The sequence below is a fragment of the Sinocyclocheilus grahami genome, unplaced genomic scaffold (assembly GCF_001515645.1).
Source record: "Sinocyclocheilus grahami isolate Dianchi unplaced genomic scaffold, SAMN03320097.WGS_v1.1 scaffold1116.1, whole genome shotgun sequence".
In the NCBI taxonomy this organism is placed as follows: domain Eukaryota; kingdom Metazoa; phylum Chordata; class Actinopteri; order Cypriniformes; family Cyprinidae; genus Sinocyclocheilus; species Sinocyclocheilus grahami.
Window position 1 is genome coordinate 263,900 of NW_015506295.1, and position 17,721 is coordinate 281,620.

Below are 17,721 nucleotides of genomic sequence, written 5' to 3' on the forward strand. Positions count from 1 at the left end.
AGCTCACAAAGCTTTAAATGTATTTAAAACAGTTAATTTATTTAAAGCAATAGTTTACCCAGATGTAAAAAATAAAATAAAAAATGGTCATCATTAAACTAATGAAAGCTGTTATGGCAATGTGTTTATTAGCAAACATTAACAAGCACATTATCTCACGTGTCTAACTCTTTGAATATAGATTAACTAATGATCCATTAAGCATTATATAAATGTTTAATGATTTATTAATGAAAGTTATTATAAAGTATTACCGGATGTTTTACTGGATATTGCTGACATTTGCCATGTTTCATTGGTTATATTTCATTTAATTTTGCTCCCAATATGCAGCAAATTAAAACCAGTAAAAGTGTGTCTGTAAAATCAAGCTAAAATATTGCCAGAAATGTGACCCTGGAGCACAATACCAGTCATAAGGGTCAATTTTTCGAAATTGAGATGTATACATATTACTAATCAAAAATTAAGTTTTTATATATTTACAGTAGGAAATGTACAAAATATCTTCATGGAACATGATCTTTACTTAATATCCTAATGATTTTTGGCATAAAAGAAAAATTTATAATTGTGACCCATACAATGTATTGTTGGCTATTGCTACAAATATACCCCAGCGACTTAACACTGCTTTTGTGCTCCAGGATCACAAATTGAGTGTCCCCAACTATGTCACAGTGTTTGTTGTGGTGACCTGGACTGGTCACTTGAGGGCGCTCTTCTGTTTTACGTTGTTTGTGTTAAACTCCATTTCCCATAGTCCCCTGCTCACTAATCCTGGTTGGTCCTCTTCCGTTGGCTGGTCCTGGCCCGCCATCCCTCCCCCTGGTCCGCCTCTATTCCACCTCCCTCCTGAACTTTTGTGTGTCTGGTGGAGCATCTGGTATCCGCTCCGTAGAGGGGGGGTAATGTCACAGTGTTTGTTGTGGTGACCTGGACTGGTCACTTGAGGGCGCTCTTCTGTTTTACGTTGTTTGTGTTAAACTCCATTTCCCATAGTCCCCTGCTCACTAATCCTGGTTTATCGGTAACACCTGTTCATCATTAACCCAGCTATATATATATCATGCCTTCTCTGTCTGTCATTGGCGTCTGGATTGTATTGTCTTCTTAGTTGGTGTTGTCGGTGTCGGGTTTTGGATTACCTTTTGCAACGTTTTTGTTCTGTTTTGTTCTGTTATTATTTTCAATAAACTGCACATGGAACTTACCTTGTTTCCTCCTGGCATTCCGTGACAAACTAAGCAAGCCTAACTGTGCCTAAATATAGGCCTAAACCTTTAAAACATTCCCTATTTAAATGAAAGTGAGGATGAACTTTTAACAATAATCTAATTTATTTTGAGCCTTCTGCAATTTATACTGTGCATACTTTCACACTCAACTACTGTACCAAAAATATACTGCATAATCAAAGTGTGCTTGTACATGTATCTGTCACAAATATATTCACCTAGTTTCTGTTTCAAGGACTTTTAACAACTTAAAAAGGTCAAACCAAGGGATGCAGGTTTGGCTGTTTAGCATGGCCCTCGATGGTGTGATTAGCTGAACATCTACAGGTTAAACCAAGAGCCCCACAGTGAAAGTGGTATTATTGCCTCAACACTGTACTATGATGCCTTGACTGTTTATATTCATAGAAACCAATGCAGGGCATAGCATTCAGTGACTGTTCAGTGTGACTAAAGCAAATGGCGTTCATTACACGTGTTTAAAGCAGTCTCATCCTGTGCAAACCTTCAGACCATTCAAATTATTTTGTTTGGTTGGCATCACCAAGGCCATGAGGGATTTTTGTTCATTTGACAAATTGACAGTGTTTAGCTATTGGTTAATATCGAAACTATTTAGCAACTTAGTCATTGTTTGAGTCTACTGTCATACTGTAAGGGTGGATTTACACTACATGTGCAGTTTACAGTCTCTGCAAAACAAATATAAATCTGATCTTCAGTTCCTTGCAGCAGGTCCCCTACAATCCACTGCAAACTCACATTCAGCTCAGTCCTGACGGATAAACTCAAGCCAGCACCCACCCAACGTTTATTCTAGCTGAAAACCCAGTTTCACTCATAAAAACATCAAATTCCAAAAGTTGCTAATGCCTTAATTAAACATTTGTGTCTTTCACAAAAAAATTTTTTTCACTTTTACTTCAGTATCAGTTTGTGGCATCCTCTCTGTGTCTGCTACAGTACATTCACGATGGATTTACTTCAACACTGAAAACCCACACATAAGGTACAGTCATCAGAGCACTGGCTCTCTCTATGAAATATCCCCACCTCCTCATCTGGGCCCTGTACTTTCTTCAGCTCTGTGACCAAACAGGGATTGCTGGTAGCTCTCAACAACACCTGCATGAATATGAGAACTAGAGCATTGACTGCTAGTTAAAGGTGAGCTAATGAGGCCAGTTGACGAAATGTTTCTGCGTGATGATGATGATGATGATGATGATGATGTTTTCATTAAAAAAGCTTGTCTTGTCTGGAGACCTTGCAGAGCTGAAACTGGAAAACATCAGCAACACTTAGCTCTGTTTCCTCATGAGCTATTCCAAGATGAATGTCAAGCTTCACGAAGTCTACAGAGAGGTTAACACTCCAAAATCCAAAAAACTGCTCCAAATCCACAGAAAAAAAAGGATCTTAAGCACACATGCCTGCAGTTTACTGTAATCATAAAAAGTGTTTCTATTTGGGACAAATAAAATCCAACATGCAGAATTAGATTTACTTCCAGTCTTCAACAAATGAAAGTGTCAAGTCAAGTTTGTTTGTGGTGATTTCTGTCCTGCGTGGAAAATACAGTACGTCCTGAAGCACGTTTAACATAAAAGTATGACCCTTCACAATTCTGGCCTGTGTACAAGTACTGTGTAAAAGATAAACAGGGAGTTATTTCCTTTAGTGAGAGATCTGTGTTTTGAAGACATCACAGTGTTTCCACTCATCAGGAACGTCACCTACCGAAGGCTGTATTACACAGAGTTTCAGGAAAGCATTGTAAGAAGTCGTGTCTGGCCTCAGCTGCACCTCTGAACGCTGAGCATCTCAAGGGCACCATTGAAAAACGGACCTTTTCTCTCCGTCTGTAGGTGGAAATGAGTCTCAACGCACTGACTGACATCACACATAAATAAAAATGCTATGCTGTCGAGTGTGTGTTTGACGTGTGGAGTTTCTGTGGGACTGCGTCTGGGCCTCAGGAGGAAAGAAACTGAGTGAAGAATAGAAAAGGCTTGATGGAAAGCCCGATAAACAGAGGACAATGAGGATGTGACTGTGTGACACATGCCAATTATATAATTAGGTATAAACGCTGATGAGAAAGGAATAAAACCGAAAGAGCAGACATTGCTGAAGCAGTGACTGTAGATTCATATACTGCTTTGATAGTATCATCATAGCAATAGTCACACCAAGACGTGTTTCCCAGAGAATACATGGACTGCTAAAGTGTGGTTGGAATTTGCTGTCAGTCACTTTCTTATGTCATCTGTGTAAATGTTAATTTTTGATATTAGCACAGCATAACACGTGATTGAAAACTCCTCATGTGTTATGCTTTCCAGTGAATTATTTGTAATGATTCACTGAAGCCATTATTAAAATGAATTGCTCATTGCCGTTCTGACGTGGTGTGGAATGATATTTATTTTTCGAGGCAGGTCATTATTTATTTATTTGCCGTTTGTTATTTTGTTCGCACAGCTGCGATTTCAGAGGAACATTTAAATACTGAAAGATGTTTCTATCCTAAAGCAAATTGAGATGTAATCAAGAACGTGTGCTCAATGAAGATGCCTGGTAAATTAAATGCGCAAATCAGTTTCAAAAAGGCCAAGCAATGGAGAAATATCCAGAGATGAGTTCAAAGTCATAAAACATTCAAGCTGGTCATTCAAAATATCTAAAAAAAAATCAGATGTTTTCTAAATGATCCGGCCAGCAGAGACCTGTAAAGCACATAGACTTACATCAGAGAGAAGCTGAGGGGGAAGTGAGGAGAGAGAGGAAACATTCTTCAAGTATGAGGAAATGTTACTGCTCTCCTCCCTCGCTCTTTCTTCCCCAGTCAATCAGGAGTTTTCAGAGCAGTGGAGGAGCAGCAGGAGGAGAGTGAAGCAGCATTCAGCATCAGCAGCTCTGCAGGTAAGACTCTCTCTGTGATCGTTTGATATTAACCCTCTCATGCATGAGTTCTTTAATCACAAGCTTCAGAATCTCCAGCATCTTTTACTTTTTCAAAATGCTTTATGAGAGAGTTGCACATCTGTCCATTGCAAAAAACAATGTAGCATATATTCAGAGTTAGTATAACCCTTTCACCAAACTTGTTGAATTTATTGTCTGATAAATAAAGAAAAAAGTTTTTTCTAAAGGCCTGTCGACTGTCACAGTAATCTTGTGAGCTGTGATGTATCCTCTTCTGAAGACTGGACTAAAGAGGTTCTGCTTACAATCACAATAAAAGCAGCGGTTTTCGTCCTGTCAGGGAAGAGTGGTCACATGATCTCTGACTATATAAATATATATATATATATATATATATATATATATATCACATCAGAATGTGCAGCCTATTACACTAGTGTCTGTCTGTCTGATATTAGTTCATGAAGGCAAATGATGATATGGGAAGCATAAATCATCAGGAGTGGGCTGATATTACATTTCTATATTTCTAGTATATATATTTCTATTTAGCTTTAATTTATTTTTATTTTTATTTCCGTTTTAGTTTTAGAATTGTTGGTACTTCAACTTCAACCTATTATTTCAATTATTTCCTAATTGATTTAACATTTTGTAAAGTTTTATAATCTAATATTTTTATTGTATTTAATTGTGACTAGGCAGCTCAAACACTAGAGCATGACGCTAGCAACACCGAGGTCATGGGTTTGATTCCCCGGCGATGTGTGAACTTGAATAAAATGTATACCTTAAATGCAGTGTTGCTTTGGATAAAAGCATATACAAAAAATATTTCAGTTAGCAGAAACCATTTTTAATAGTTTTTGTAAAAAAAAAAAAGTAACAACACTGTTACACACATTAAGTAATGACACATTTTTCAGATATATGTTTATGAAAAACTCTAGATAAGAGCTGCTTTTACAGCTGGTTTGGAAACAGTGTGTAGCATGGGATCAAGTGAACTACCACTGCACTCCAGCTGGAACCAGCACATTTATCTCTCTCTCCCCCAGAGGAACATTTCATTGCTCTCAGTTCAATCAAATCTCATTTAAAGATGAGGTCATTTTAGCTATAGTATTTTCACCTATCCCAGCTTAAACCCTCATCGATCTGTTTGTTTGAGCTTCCAGACATGGGGTGCATTTCCTAAAAGGGTAACACTTTATAATAGCTTTCATTAATAGATCATTAACAAACATTATGTAATGCTTAACGGATCATTAGTTCATATATATTCATATATCTAGAAATGTGAAATAATGTGCTTGTTAATGCTTACCAATAAATGTATTAAACATTACCTAATAATTAACACTTCATGTAAATTAAAATGCTTACAAATGTCATTAAACTTCTAATTCATATGATCATGCACATCTTCAAAATCTACAAGTGATTTTAACAGCTGTTATGCAATGATTAAAAGCTTGTGTTAATGCACAACACTTCTGCTGCTGTTGAGGTGTGACACGTTAAGTTAGGGACCGGTTTGGTGGGATGGCTAGGTTAAAGGTTAGTTAAGGGGTCAACAAGTATACAGGGGTCAATTTGATTACTATAAGGGAACACAATTCAATCTGTTTATATTGCATTGTTTTGATAAAGAAGTATTTTCTTGAAAATTAGTTTTTACCCTCCTGTTGATGTATGACTAAAGGAATACCCTGTTTAATGATGCACGATATCTTACTAATATAAGTGTTGAGGTGATAAAAACATGTTTTGCACCCAAATTACAATGTTAGCTAAACTTAACTAACCACTCTTTACATAAAGATTGTTAAAGTAGCTAATCGTCCAGTGCCAATAAAGATACTAAAACAATAATAAATGTTTATAATAATTTACAAATGATGAAGAGTCTCCACTTTAGACTGGGTACTGCAAAAACATGAACAAATTATTAATAAATGATTTGTAAAGATGTGAAAACAGAATTCAGGTCATTTGGGACACGTTTTGCCATCAAAATGACTGCTCATGAAGGTACTAATGATTAGTAATCGTTTATAAACATTTACAATTGATGAATAGTTTCCACTTTAGATTGGGTACTGCTGTACTTGTATTTGCTGTACTGCAAAAGCATGAACAAATGATTAATAAATGATATAAGATGTGCAAATAGTAGAAGTCAACACAACAAACAAAGACCATACAAACAAACAGCACATTTTATGCAGGACTGTTTCCTGGGAGAGTAGACTACAATGCCGGCTGTTCTGACTCACAGCCTGTAAGTACGTTTTTTATATTTAAAGAATTTGCCACTGACGATTCAAACGTGAGTTTTGAGCAGTGTAGAGTAGCACTTGTTGTTTGTCATTTCTCTGATCACAAATGCAGACATGGTTTATGTTTACGCAGCGCGATACGCAACACAGCAGCATCATATGACCCCTTTAACATGAATAGTTTGTGAAGTGCTATAAGCTATATTTTCACAACATTTGTACGTGTAAAAATGAGCTTTAGCTAATATGTGAACTGAAGTTTAATGACATTTGTAATCATTCAAAAGTACATTAACAAATAAGCTTGTAAATATTGTATAATTTCTGTAAAAATAATTTGTAGATTTTTAAAACGCATTAAAAGTGACATTTGTAAACATTAGCTAATGATCCGTTAAGCATTATATAATGTTTGTTAACGATTTATTAATGAAGCTTTTAATCATTGTAGACCATCTGTCATCTATCTTTTAAAAAATGCATGATCATATGAATTGAAAGTTGAATGACATTTGTAAGCATTTCAATTTAATTTTCAATTCATTTCAATTAAATAATGATCTGTTAATCATTTGGTAATGTTTAATACGTTCATTAGTTAACATTAACAAGCACATTATCTCATATTTCTAGATATGTGGAAATATATTAAGTAATGGTTAGTTAAACATTATATAATGTTTGTTAATGATTTATTAATGAAAGTTATTATAAAGTGTTACCCCTAAAAGCGCTACACCTGTGGTTAGAAGTTTCTTGTTAGTACTGTATGACATGCACTTGAACAGACCATGCTCTTTTAATGACATCAGTTGATGTTTTATTATTAAACTAACATGGCTCAAATGATGAATAAGTTACTGTGGTTTCAGGAAACACTGCCTAGCTATTTCATGCATCTAAGCACTAGAACTATTGTTCTGCTGATTTTTATGGGAAAGTAGCACTGAAACCAACCAATGAGATGAATTGAGGGCCAGACTATCGGAGAGAGCTGTTTTGGTAATAGTTGTACAGATACTGATATTTCAGTATCAGCTTTGTCTCAGATGCTGAGGAGCTCTCTGTACTCATTCCTTTATTTTCATTTACCACATACTTCTAGAGAAAAGTACAATGGTGCTTCCATGGTACGTTGATGTTATACACTGCCATAGTGCATGTCCAAAATGCCATAGTATGAAATAATGTCCACAAAACATGACATAAAAACTCAGTTCTGTAAAGTAACTCTGTTCTCACCTGGCAGTGCTGACCAGAACTGACTGACTGCTCAGTGGTATTTTCAGATATTTCAATGAAATTGTTCAATCTTAGCATGAAAGGATGTTTGCTTAGGTTGTGACATTTACTTTCTCTGGTTTGATCTGCCAGACAGACATTGGAGCGTCTGTGTCGCAGCTAGAGTCAACATGAAATCAAAGCTGAACCTATTTACTCTCATAATACACACTACTGCTCTCATTACGTGTCTTTCATCAAAAAAGTTTCTCTTTCATCAAAATTAATTTGGCACTGAAACTACTTTCAACAGTCCCTCTTATTATTTTTCACACCGTCCGTTCCACCCCAAAACTTGGAAGTAAAATGGCTTGCAAATGCGGTTTTTATGTTTATCTATCCTATATGGTGAATGTCTAATATGAATTCTGCATAACAAAACTGACTGAAATTCATATTTGTTTGAAACAGGAGGGACAGAGGCTTAAAGGGAAGAGGACACTGCAATGTTTTACATCACTCCAAGTCTAAGAGCCAACAGTGTATCAGCAAATACTGAATTGAAATTTTTCGAGTGCTGAACTGAGTAGAATAAAATACGTTGCCATTTACAAAACAAAACATCATTCATTCATTTGATTGTGTTCCTCTCTTTAAACATGGCATTAGTGTTGCCTTTCCTGCTTCTGCTTCTGCTTCTGCCAAGTCCTGCCCTCTCCAGTCAACATCTGCAGACAAGAGCTCAACGTGTCTCCAGAGACATCAAACCCCAGCCTATTAAACTTGTTATTTCGGACACATGTGCACAAGATGGGGCCACAGAGAGAGAGATAGACTTGGATCCTGATTCTCCTCTGGTCTTGACCCATCGAATCCGTCTGGTGCCAGGGCCAGGTTCAGCTTGTGGTCAGTGTGAGCTGGAATTCGCAGCCCTGCGTGAGCGTATTGAAAGACTGGAGAAGGAGGTGTCTGATCTGAGGGAGAAATGTGGAGGTCCAGAAGGATGCTGCAGCTCCCAGCAGAGCAAAGGTAAAGCCCTTCATGATGGTGACCAATTCCAGCCACACTCCAACCAGACCAGCTCTCACAAGCTTGTCAAAACTAGATCTGTAGTTTATCCTAAAGGATGTGTGTGCAGGATGTCTGGAATCTCTATCCTGACCAATCCTAAAGGATTTACTTATAGAGCATATTTAGGTCTGATCAAATCAGATCCTACTAGATAAACTAAAAGTAATAGTACTACTAGTAGTATCGGTTTGCTTTTCAGAATATAATTCCAAATGTATCTAGTAATAAATTAATTATCAGGGGATTCATAGAAAGTCCTTATTTATCCCATTTAAATCCTTCAGCATTTGTTCCAGATAATCCAGATAATTCCATAAGCAATCCAGTGCATTCAGTTTCTCATGCACAATCCTGCTTATTTCCAGGATGTATCTTTGATACTACTTCTACTACTACTAATAATAACAGAATAGAAAAGCAACATTTGCTGAATCTCATCTAACATTTCATACTGCAGTCCTGTTCTCAATCAATATATTTGTCTTGTTTTCTAGTATAAATTATTCAATATCCTTTTATTGGATAATTATTAGTAATATATGAAGAATATACCCAGTGGAATGCAAAAACGCATCCTATGTGAAAAGTCCCTAAGTGTGAATGGCTGAAGCTGCTCTAGTAAACACAACTGTTTCAGATACAGTATGACCATTGCTTCGATGATTAGATATACATTTGAACAATGTGAACAGCAAAATATGAACAGGAAAAAAATGTATGCACAACGGACTGTGAAAGGATGAATGTAGTTTTTTTTTTTTTTTGCTGAAAAAAAAAAGGACTGGGGCTCAATTTCAATTCAATTCAAGTTTATTTGTATAGCGCTTTACACGATACAAATCATTGCAAAGCAACTTTACAGCAAATTAAGTTTCTACAATATATTTAGTAGTAGCTTATCAGTGGTGACTGTCAGTTAATGTACATATGGCAGAAATGTACGGAAAAATCAATTAAAGACATAATCAAACAGACGATGAACACTATTAACAGCAATTATTATATGATGCAATCAAACTTATAGCAAAATGTGGTAGTTCTGTATGTTGTTTCAGGGTTGGCATCATCTGAGGTCCTCTGAGGGGTTGCATCATCTCTTCTCAGGTGTTCTGGATCCAGACTGAAGCTTGTGTGAATCCTAGTTACCACGGGATGTTAATCCCGTGGCAAAAGACAGAGAAACAAATACAAACATAATTAGCGTAGCTGCTGTTCCAACCAAGCAAAAATGATTTGTTTAACCCAAACTAACGAATAATAATGTGCATTTGATCAGATATAACTTCAGTATAAGATTATGAGATGCATTATTTGAATGCTTGGCCAAAGAGATGTGTCTTTAATCTAGATTTAAACAGAGAGAGTGTGTCTGAACCCCGAACGTTATCAGGAAGGCTATTCCAGAGTTTGGGAGCCAAATGCGAAAAAGCTCTACCTCCTTTAGTGGACTTTGCTATCCTAGGTACTACCAAAAGTCCAGAGTTTTGCGACCTTAGGGAGCGTGATGGATTGTAGCGTGGTAGAAGACTAGTTAGGTATGCAGGAGCTAACCCATTAAGGGCCTTATAGGCAAGTAATAATATTTTGTAACTGATACGGAACTTAACAGGTAGCCAGTGCAGAGACTGTAAAATTTGGGTAATATGATAATATTTTCTTGACCTGGTAAGGACTCTAGCCGCTGCATTTTGGACTACCTGTTGCTTGTTTATTGAAGATACAGGACAACCAGCAAGCAGTGCATTACAATAGTCCAGTCTAGAAGTCATGAATGCATGAACTAGCTTTTCTGCATCAGAAACAGGTAACATGTTGCATCAGAAACAGGTAGCTTGGCAATGTTTCTAAGATGGAAAAATGCTGTTTTTGTAACATGGGAAATATGATTTTCAAAGGACAAGTTGCTGTCTAATATAAAACCCAGATTTTTCATTTTTGGTCAATTCATCTCATTTTGGTTTTTGGTCATCCAATCATTTACATTTTTAACACACTCTGTTAGCTTAGATAATTTAGAAGTTTTATCTGGTCTTGTTGAGATATATACTTGAGTATCATCAGCATAACAGTGGACACTAATCCCGTCTTTTCTAATAATATTACCAAGGGACAACATGTACAGGTATATTGAAAATAGCAGAGGATCTAGGACAGATCCTTGTGGCACTCCATATTTTACTGGTGATAATTGAGATTGAGATAATTGACTCCCCGTTTAAATGAACAAAGTGGTAGCGATCGGACAGGTAGGATCTAAACCATCTTAAAGCCTGCCCTTGAACACCTGTATAGTTTTGTAATCGATCTATGAATATGTCATGATCATAGTGTCGAATGCAGCACTAAGGTCAAGTAAAACTAGCAATGAGATGCAGCCTTGGTCTGACGGAAGAAGCAAGTCTTTCTATGCTATGGTGGGGCCTGAAACCTGACTGAAGTTCTTCATAGAGATATTTTTTTTGCAGGAAGGAGCACAGTTGAGCAGACAAAACTTTTTCAAACATTTTAGACATAATTGGAAGATTTTAAATGGGTCTGTAATTTGCCAGTTTGCTGGGATCTTGTTGTAACCACCAGCTTGAATGGTTTTGGGACATGACCTAAAGACAACGACGAGTTAATAATATAATTAGTGCATATGACCTGTAAACTATATTCCAGTTAAACAGCATTGACTGAGAAAAATATTGAAAGCTCAGAAACCTCGAAACAGGTGATATTTCAGTGTTTTTGATAGATTTATGAAGTGAAGTAGTCATCCATGTTCCATGGATGACTACTTCAGTTCATAAATCTATCAAAAACCCTTAAAGTTTCTCATTTGCATTATTCAGATAAAATGGTTGTTCTCCCCATCCAGTCATTTCCCAATGGATAAAAACTCTCACCTTAGCTTTTATTCCACTCTGACACACAGTTAATGCACCGGTGGCCGATGTGACAGTATAATGAGTTCTTATTTCTCCACAGGTGCGGTCTGTACCACTGTTCGTCCCACGATCGACGAGTGTCCGGATGACTGCAGTGACCAGGGTCGCTGTGTAGATGGCAAATGTGTGTGTTTCCCAGGATTCAGTGGGCCTGACTGCAGCATGCCAGACTGCCCTGATGACTGCAGCAGCCGGGGCCGATGTGTGAACGGCCAGTGTGTGTGTGACCCAGGCTTTACCGGCCCTGAGTGCTCCTCCAGCACATGTCCTGATCTTGACCTGGTAAGGACTCTAGCCGCTGCATTTTGGACTACCTGTTGCTTGTTTATTGAAGATACAGGACAACCAGCAAGCAGTGCATTACAATAGTCCAGTCTAGAAGTCATGAATGCATGAACTAGCTTTTCTGCATCAGAAACAGGTAACATGTTGCATCAGAAACAGGTAGCTTGGCAATGTTTCTAAGATGGAAAAATGCTGTTTTTGTAACATGGGAAATATGATTTTCAAAGGACAAGTTGCTGTCTAATATAAAACCCAGATTTTTCATTTTTGGTCAATTCATCTCATTTTGGTTTTTGGTCATCCAATCATTTACATTTTTAACACACTCTGTTAGCTTAGATAATTTAGAAGTTTTATCTGGTCTTGTTGAGATATATACTTGAGTATCATCAGCATAACAGTGGACACTAATCCCGTCTTTTCTAATAATATTACCAAGGGACAACATGTACAGGTATATTGAAAATAGCAGAGGATCTAGGACAGATCCTTGTGGCACTCCATATTTTACTGGTGATAATTGAGATTGAGATAATTGACTCCCCGTTTAAATGAACAAAGTGGTAGCGATCGGACAGGTAGGATCTAAACCATCTTAAAGCCTGCCCTTGAACACCTGTATAGTTTTGTAATCGATCTATGAATATGTCATGATCATAGTGTCGAATGCAGCACTAAGGTCAAGTAAAACTAGCAATGAGATGCAGCCTTGGTCTGACGGAAGAAGCAAGTCTTTCTATGCTATGGTGGGGCCTGAAACCTGACTGAAGTTCTTCATAGAGATAATTTTTTTGCAGGAAGGAGCACAGTTGAGCAGACAAAACTTTTTCAAACATTTTAGACATAATTGGAAGATTTTAAATGGGTCTGTAATTTGCCAGTTTGCTGGGATCTTGTTGTAACCACCAGCTTGAATGGTTTTGGGACATGACCTAAAGACAACGACGAGTTAATAATATAATTAGTGCATATGACCTGTAAACTATATTCCAGTTAAACAGCATTGACTGAGAAAAATATTGAAAGCTCAGAAACCTCGAAACAGGTGATATTTCAGTGTTTTTGATAGATTTATGAAGTGAAGTAGTCATCCATGTTCCATGGATGACTACTTCAGTTCATAAATCTATCAAAAACCCTTAAAGTTTCTCATTTGCATTATTCAGATAAAATGGTTGTTCTCCCCATCCAGTCATTTCCCAATGGATAAAAACTCTCACCTTAGCTTTTATTCCACTCTGACACACAGTTAATGCACCGGTGGCCGATGTGACAGTATAATGAGTTCTTATTTCTCCACAGGTGCGGTCTGTACCACTGTTCGTCCCACGATCGACGAGTGTCCGGATGACTGCAGTGACCAGGGTCGCTGTGTAGATGGCAAATGTGTGTGTTTCCCAGGATTCAGTGGGCCTGACTGCAGCATGCCAGACTGCCCTGATGACTGCAGCAGCCGGGGCCGATGTGTGAACGGCCAGTGTGTGTGTGACCCAGGCTTTACCGGCCCTGAGTGCTCCTCCAGCACATGTCCTGATAACTGCAACGACAGGGGCCGCTGCGTGAACGGCAGGTGCGTGTGTGACGCTGGCTTTACCGGGCCTAACTGCGGGATACGGGGCTGTCCGGATAACTGTAACAACCGGGGCCGCTGTGTGAATGGAAAATGCGTGTGTGACTCAGGATTCACTGGTCAGGACTGCTCAGAGATGTCCTGCCCGAGGAAGTGTAATGGCAGGGGCCGCTGTGTGAGCGGACAGTGCGTGTGTGATCCTGGCTTCTCTGGGCCGGACTGCTCTGTAGAAACATGTCCTAATAACTGCAGCAATCGTGGACAGTGTGTAAACGGGAAGTGTGTCTGTGAGAGTAGCTTTACGAGCCCCGACTGTTCATCCAGATCTTGTCCTGGAGACTGCAGTAACCACGGCAGATGCGTCGACGGCCGGTGCGTGTGTGATAGCAGTTTTACTGGACCAGACTGTTCGTCCAAGACTTGTCCCAATGACTGCAATACCAAAGGCAGATGTGTGAATGGGAAATGTGTCTGTGATGTGGGCTTCTCCGGTCAGGACTGCTCCACCAAAACCTGCCCCAACAACTGCAGTAACAAGGGCCGCTGCGTGAGGGGCCGCTGTGTGTGTCGTCGTGGTTTCTCGGGGCCCGACTGCAGAGAATGTCAGTCTGGGTTTACAGGGGAAAACTGTGACACTGGTGAGTGATGCTGCATTCAATCACAAGTCATTCTGCAGCCCCTATGAAAGATTGTTGAGGGCCCCTTGTTGAGAACCCTTGCACTATAGAACATGAAAAAGTCTCATATTGTGTTGTTGGGGGGGGGGATGTATTATTATTTTCACCTTCAAATTAAAAATTGGCACCAAACTTCTGTCCCATGTAATTGTAATTACCATTGTAATTGTCCCATGCCCACAGAACCGTACATAGGAAAGCACACAGACAGAACATTAAGCACAGCAGAAACTCCAATCTTCTGCCCAACTTTCCAAATTTGCACTCATGTTTATGCTAATAACTTGTAATTACCATTGTAATTGTCCCATGCCCACAGAACCGTACATAGGAAAGCACACAGACAGAACATTAAGCACAGCAGAGTTGGACACTCAAACTCCAATCTTCTGCCCAACTTTCCAAATTTGCACTCATGTTTATGCTAATAACTTTTGAAAATTCTTTATTCCAGCTGTTTTAGTCACGCTGTTCTTAAATAACACACTAATTAATGAATGTGCATGTGAGGCTGCTTAAAGAACTTGAACCAGACTTATGTGATCCATCTTATGGATATCGTGCATTCATTTGTAACTTGAAGGAGCAAGGCTTCTGGTGTCATCCCCTTCCAGTTATTTGAGCTGTTAAAAAATTATATATATATATATATATATAATCAATTTGGTATGCTGCTTCATATTTCAAATTATATTATCTATCATATTATTTTTATTTATTAACTGATGATCCGATTTTCACCAGATTCCATTCGAATCATCTTCAGACCATGCTGGCAAAAAGTTCTTGATTTCATGTTGATGACATGATGCCAAACTGCATCAGACTGTATCTCTGAAATGGTGTGGCATATTAACACAAGCTTTATGTGTGTCAGTCACCTCACACTGACCACACCACATCAGTTTGATAACATCGCCACCTATTGGTAAAAAATGATAAGCAATTAAATCACATAACAATTGGCTGTTTTTTGCAATTAATTGCTGCTTGCAGCTATTGTGTATTTATAATTATTTTCATCTTACTTTATATGCAACACATACATCTATAATAACATCTCAAAAATACGTTTTAGTCATTCATGACCCTTTAAGAGTGTCAAGCCATATTTTGGAACCTATTCATGGAAAGTGACAGCCATATCAGATTTTTACAGCTTCGTACTATGTCTACTTTTTCCACTGGGTAGGATCAGATGGTATAACAGTTCTACAGATACAGACACTTTAAATAGCATCTTTATATTCCATTTGGAGTTGTTTAAATAGTCTACACATATGGTAACACGCCAACATTATATGTTGTATTGCCCTAAGTGTTCACTGTCTTTATGAGTGCTCTTGGTGAGTGAATACAGCAGTGGGTCAGCAGTACTCAGACATACAGCACTGCAGTTATTGTTTCAAGTAGAAACAGCTGGGTTTAAATAGGAGAGTGTGCTTGAATCTGTTTCATCTTCTGTCCAGCAGTGGCGGGCGTCTCGCGTCTCAGTACCAGGGACATCACTGAGTCATCTGTCGCTCTGTCCTGGACTCCACCTGCTGTGCAGTACAACACCTACCACATCTCCTTCACCAGCAGGGCAAGTACAGTCATCCGCATGCACTACCACACATCTGCAACAACATTACACAAATGCATTATGATACATTGCATGATAAGCATAATAAGCACTTATTTCATTATCAGCTCTTCAAAAGGACAGATGGGTGAACAATAGCAGTAGATGTTCAACCCGGGAACACATGAGGTCACTTCCATGCTGCCCTGACAGGACAAAGACTTCTCGTAATTTTGAGTAAATCTCATGAAAACTGTCAGGAACATATTCCACCCCAAAACAAACAAGTATAATTATAGTTTGAATAAAGAAAATGAATCATATTATTGATAATCATTACACATCTTACACATTATCATTCATTTCTGCCTTTATTGGGACAGACCAGTGTAAATAATGGAGAGGAAGCAAAGTGGAAGAGCGAGAGAGAGATGAGGGACGGGATTGAGAAAGGACGATGAGTGGCAATGTAACTGCACTACATGTCAGAGACATATACTGCCATGAGACTATCAGCTCCCGTGTTTGCTCTCTTATTAGCAGTGGCATGAGCTCAGACCCTTCAAACACTTCAGAGATGGAGTGAACAGGATTTCACACTTTCAGTAAAACCCTTATGCATTTAACAATAAAATATACAATGCCAACATAGTGGAATGTGAAAATGATAGATTATTTCAAATGTAGTATTATTTCAATTAATTATTGAATTAATAATTTAAGAATTTATACATTTTAGTAACATTTGATGAGTAGCCTTTGGTTTATGTTGATTTAAAATAAATTAATTAATTAATTTAACCGTAAATGAGAATCACCCACTTTTTCCCCTCTTCTGAGATCAGATACAGAAAAGCATTTAACAACTCCCACAGCAGCCCAAACTTAAATCTGGCTCAGTGTGTTTTCCAAAGGAAAAACAAATACATTTTTACACAGACATAAAATGAGCCCAATCTGGCAGTGGAAAAACAAGCTATTTGCTTTGGATAGAAGCCTTGTTTTGATTTACAGCCCTCTGAATGTTTAGTGCCCATCTCTCCCTCAGCAACCATCTCAGTGTTACTGAAACCATATCAATCGCCCATCTCTACGAGTGATTATATAAAGTCAAGTTTTGTTAGGGAGCTTCTGAGCGTTATTAGACGTTTCATTTCTGGACCAGGAAGAGGGAGGCTTTTGCAGGAGAGCCGAGGGAGCTAGACTGAGATGAGGCTAATTATTACAGCATTTATGCTGCAGCACAGGTTTGATTCATGAGTGCAGGCAGTTTAAGAGCACTGGAAAGACATTGGTTATTAGTTTTGAATTTACTTATTTTTTTTTTTAGTTTGATTTATTATCAGTTCAGTTTTTATTTCAAAGACATGTTTGTATTTGGATAGCTTGTAATCTTGCTCAGTAATTCACCTGTGCTCTTGTGATGTTAAGTGCTCAGGTACGAGCCCTGTGAGTCACGATAAAAGAGCTCAAAGACTTGTAGAAGCAAGATAAAATGCATATACAGTATATTTTTACAGCACATTTGCTTTTGTTAACACTATCAGTTAGGTTTAGGGGTGGGTTTAGTGTAACTGCTACGCTATTTTCACACATGATAGAGCAAGTTCGTCTTTGCAGAAAATTTTATTCACTTTGAAAGTGCAAGAAGGAAGGTAGAAATATCACAACAGCCTCAACCAGAAATTTTGCCACAGTTGACCATTTTAGTGACCACTCTTACACTGCCAACAGTGCAGACTTGTTCTTCTTTCACCAAGATTCTTTTGTTAATGTCTTACTAAAAAAGAAAGTTCAGCCTCCGCCCTGAAAACACATCACAATGCATGCCTAAATTGAACAAATATACAAAATTGTGTTGTAAATATCCCTTCATATTAAACCACTGTAGTACCACGTCTGAATTGCAACAGTATCTTTGCTAGGAAAACCCCTACTTATAATTGTAATGGAAT

General features: G+C 38.1%; 2 protein-coding genes across 2 annotated transcripts in view; both read left to right on the top strand.

Annotated features, from left to right (window-relative positions):
• Nucleotides 1-4,102: 4,102 nt before the first annotated feature.
• Nucleotides 4,103-13,165, top strand: LOC107566940 (tenascin-like). Its single transcript, XM_016252515.1, has 4 exons — nt 4,103-4,163; nt 8,141-8,698; nt 11,711-11,952; nt 13,148-13,165. The coding sequence occupies exons 2-4, from the start codon at nt 8,329-8,331 to the stop codon at nt 13,163-13,165; spliced, it is 630 nt and encodes a 209-aa protein (XP_016108001.1). The 5' UTR covers nt 4,103-4,163; nt 8,141-8,328.
• A 70-nt stretch (nt 13,166-13,235) lies between these two features.
• The window catches only part of LOC107566941 (tenascin-X-like), a 41,070-nt gene continuing 36,584 nt past the window's right edge, over nt 13,236-17,721 (top strand). The window contains exons 1-2 of the mRNA XM_016252516.1: nt 13,236-14,163; nt 15,675-15,787. Of these exons, the coding sequence (XP_016108002.1) occupies nt 13,236-14,163; nt 15,675-15,787 (1,041 nt within the window). The remainder of the gene's footprint in view (nt 14,164-15,674; nt 15,788-17,721) is intronic.

Coding starts and splice junctions, on each gene's coding strand:
- LOC107566940 (XM_016252515.1), top strand. CDS start 8,329: ATGGCATTAGTGTTGCCTTTCCTGCTTCTGCTTCTGCTTCTGCCAAGT. Junction 8,699..11,710: donor CAGCTCCCAGCAGAGCAAAG/GTAAAGCCCTTC, acceptor ATTTCTCCACAG/GTGCGGTCTGTACCACTGTT.